A 3,161-nucleotide genomic window follows, 5' to 3' on the forward strand; every position below is an offset into this window, starting at 1 on the left:
CAGAGAGCAGAAGAGGGAAGACCCTCTGGGGTGGGGGATAAGGGGTTATTAGCGGTCTGATGTGGGAAAACTAAACTCAGGCCCCTTGGAAGAGCAAGACATGCTCTTAACTTCAGTCCCCCACTCTGGCCACATGGGCTAATATGTCTGTGTTCTGCTGACCTGGGCCCTGCCTTCCACATGTCCATCCTCCCTGGTCCTCCCTGTCTTTACTTTCCGCATCCACCTGATGTGTCCCACCTCCAAGCTTCTCTGTGCTGTGCTCAGAGTGTTCTCACCTCCAAACTAGATGGATGGAAACTGCCAGTCCTATGTATCACCCTGAGCATTGGCCTCACCTGCAGGGACCCTGCCATGTCTCCATGCCTGGCAGCCAACAGGCACCCAGCTTGTGACATAAAGAAAGACATGTATGGGCCCAGGGTCTCTGCTCTGGCCCTTTGCTGCTCAGCTCCGGATCTCGCAGGCCCTGTGTACCGCCCATGTCTCCTGAACCTTTGGCAGGCCCTTCAAGACGAGACCAGTACTGGCAGGAAGTGTGTGGACAGTTGGTGCCGTCGAGTCCGTCTGCCTTGCCTGGGAATACCCTGGCCGTCGAGTGCCAAGAACATGGGTCGGCCGTGGTGCCGCCACCGTCGTGAGGCGTACGTGTTGTAGCCATTCTCCTCGATGCGCTCCCGGAACCTACAGTCTGCAGAGTAGACCCGCTGCAGGGCGGGTGCGTGAGACTGGCTATCTGCACCATCGACCATCACCACCCAGTAGCTGCCCACTGCCAGTCACTCACCGAGCCATACAGACGGCCCCTGCGATTCATGGCCACATAGAAGCCTGAGTACACAGCTTTGATCACCACAGTGCCCACACGGACAGAACGGATCTCAACAATACCTGAGTGGAGACAGGACAGGACAGTCAGGCAACAGCCACACTTGGGTCTTCAATTCCCATCACCACTGTGTCTCCAACCCTGGCTGGCATGAACCCTGGAGACTAAGGAACACAGGCTGGCCAGAAAGACCTGGGGAGCCAGGCCATGCTCAAGTACCAGCCGTATGCCCTCTGCTGCTGCTTGGGCACCAACTGTATACCCTCTGCTTCTACTTGGGCACAGGCAGTATGCCTTCTGCTGCTGCTTGAGCACCAACTGTATGCCCTCTGCTGCTCCTTGGGCACAGGCAGTATGCCTTCTGCTGCTGCTTGGGCACAGGCAGTATGCCTTCTGCTGCTGCTTGGGCACCAACTGTATGCCCTCTGCTTCTGCTTGGGCACAGGCAGTATGCCTTCTGCTGCTGCTTGGGCACCAACTGTATGCTCTCTGCTCCTGCTTGGGCACAGGCAGTATAGTATGCCTTCTGCTGCTGCTTGGGCACCAACTGTATACTCTCTGCTTCATGGAGCCTACACAACCCTGGGGCCTGGGTGCCAACTGTAGCCAACTGTAGCTACTTCCAGAAGGGAAACTGAGGCCCAGGATTGGAAGAGCCATCTTTGGACCTCATCTGTCTGTTCAACCCTCTGTGACCATCCTTGGCAAGCCCTAGCTGGCTCTGAGTCTCAGCTTCACTCAAGGGAGGGGTTCAGGGAAGGGTTGGATCCCACCATAGGCCTCTAGGCCCAGACCCTCTTTGGAACCTTGAGGCCTCAGGCTGGGGACCATGCTGGGGACATCAGTGACAACATTCTTCCTCCATTCCTCCCTGCTCTGAAAGGAGGACGTTTGCTTCACCCCAGGGGAGGCCCATGACAGTGTGCCATCTTGGTTCACAACACATGTGTGGTCAGCACCACACAGGAACTATCAAGCTTAAGGAGGGAAGAACCGCATCCACACAGAGCTTATCACCCCCATCCCTGTGTAGGTGGGGTCTAAATCTCAGACATACTGAAGGGCCAGGTCACTCAACTGGGCCTCTTCCTCAGCCTGGGGCCACCCCGCCTGGCTGTGCTACCATGGATGGACCTGCCCAGCCAGTCCCCTGTCATAGCCTTCGTTCTGTGTGGCCTAATGAGGGCCTTGGAACCCAGATGAAAGCTACTGGGATGGGCAGTGCCTTGTCACCTGCCCAGGGCTGAGCTCAAACCCTGCCAGGGAAGCCAGCTGTGGCCTCCCCATCGCCCCCAGCTTCCTCCTCGCGGTGGCCTCTCCTTTTGCCACATACATGCCACAAGCACTTATGGAAGGTCTTCTGTATGCAAAGAAAAGCTCTATCCAGACCTTGATCCCGTCCTGATCTCTTAGCAGGACTTTGAGATCAGGGCATCCCCTCTTACCTCATTTGCCTGGGAACAGAGGGAACCCCAATTCTCGCAGGTCACGATCCCAGGAACAGGAATCCCCATTCTAAGTTTGCCCTGACCCCACCCAGCGGCCCCGGGATGTGTGTCCACCCATCTCTCCCTGCTGCCCCAGCACTCACTGTCCTGGCCGTGCCGCCAACGCGTCCCCTGCACCCGACCACCAGGGTCCACACGCAGGAAAAAGTGGGTGGAGGAGAAGAGGCGGCGCCAGCGCACGTCGCCCTCCAGATGCGGGTACCCGCCCGGAGCGCCCGGTGCCCGCGCCAGCAGCAGCCAGGCCAGGCCCAGCCAGAGGCGGCGAGGCATCCCGACCTGTGCCCGGCGGCGCGCGGTGTTCCAGCTGCACGGTCGGGGGCGGGGTTATGGCTGCTGCCTTCCAATGGGCGCGTGGGGGCGGGGCCTCGGCTCCACATGCGGGGTCTGTGGGCTCCTGTTTGTCCCTAGGCTTCCAAGGGTACAGGTGCAGGGGTGGAGAGAGATACAAACAAGAGACAGAAGAACGAGATTACAGAGGCACAACGATTGAAGACAGAGAGATCAGAGATACCAGAACCAGAAAACAGAATAAACAGAGAAGGAACAGAGGTGAAAGAAAACAGACCAGATATAGACTGAAACCAGAGACAGAGGAAAGGGAAAACAAAGAAACAGAGACAAAAGACAAAGATAGGAGACAGAGGCCGGGCGGTTGTGGCGCAAGCCTTTAATCCCAGCACTTGGGAGGCAGAGGCAGGCGGATTTCTGAGTTCGAGGCCAGCCTGGTCTACAGAGTGAGTTCCAGGACAGCCAGGGCTACACAGAGAAACCCTGTTTCGAAAAAAAAAAAAAAAAAAAACAAAAAAAAAAAAAAAAGATAGGAG

General features: G+C 57.1%; 1 protein-coding gene across 2 annotated transcripts; it reads right to left on the reverse strand.

Annotated features, from left to right (window-relative positions):
* Positions 1-356: 356 nt before the first annotated feature.
* On the reverse strand, positions 357-2,607 carry Fgf22 (fibroblast growth factor 22). Of its 2 annotated transcripts, none has more exons than XM_076919581.1 (3): positions 2,421-2,607; positions 788-891; positions 357-684 (listed from the first exon to the last, which is right to left on the reverse strand). In XM_076919581.1, the coding sequence occupies exons 1-3, from the start codon at positions 2,605-2,607 to the stop codon at positions 448-450; spliced, it is 528 nt and encodes a 175-aa protein (XP_076775696.1). In that variant the 3' UTR covers positions 357-447. The 2 variants fall into 2 exon arrangements, with proteins under 2 accessions (XP_076775696.1, XP_076775695.1); XM_076919580.1 differs by having other exon boundaries at positions 362-707.
* Between the last annotated feature and the right edge of the window lie 554 nt (positions 2,608-3,161).

Source organism: Arvicanthis niloticus, chromosome 22 (genome assembly GCF_011762505.2).
Source record: "Arvicanthis niloticus isolate mArvNil1 chromosome 22, mArvNil1.pat.X, whole genome shotgun sequence".
Taxonomy (NCBI): Eukaryota; Metazoa; Chordata; class Mammalia; order Rodentia; family Muridae; genus Arvicanthis; species Arvicanthis niloticus.

What these genes read in the sequence shown, in the direction of transcription:
- Fgf22 (XM_076919581.1), bottom strand. Translation starts at nt 2,607, where the DNA reads ATGCCTCGCCGCCTCTGGCTGGGCCTGGCCTGGCTGCTGCTGGCGCGG. An exon ending in TTGGCGGCACGGCCAGGACA is followed by an intron (nt 892 to 2,420) that starts GTGAGTGCTGGG and finishes GTCTCCACTCAG; the next exon opens with GTATTGTTGAGATCCGTTCT. An exon ending in GGGGCCGTCTGTATGGCTCG is followed by an intron (nt 685 to 787) that starts GTGAGTGACTGG and finishes TGCAGACTGTAG; the next exon opens with GTTCCGGGAGCGCATCGAGG.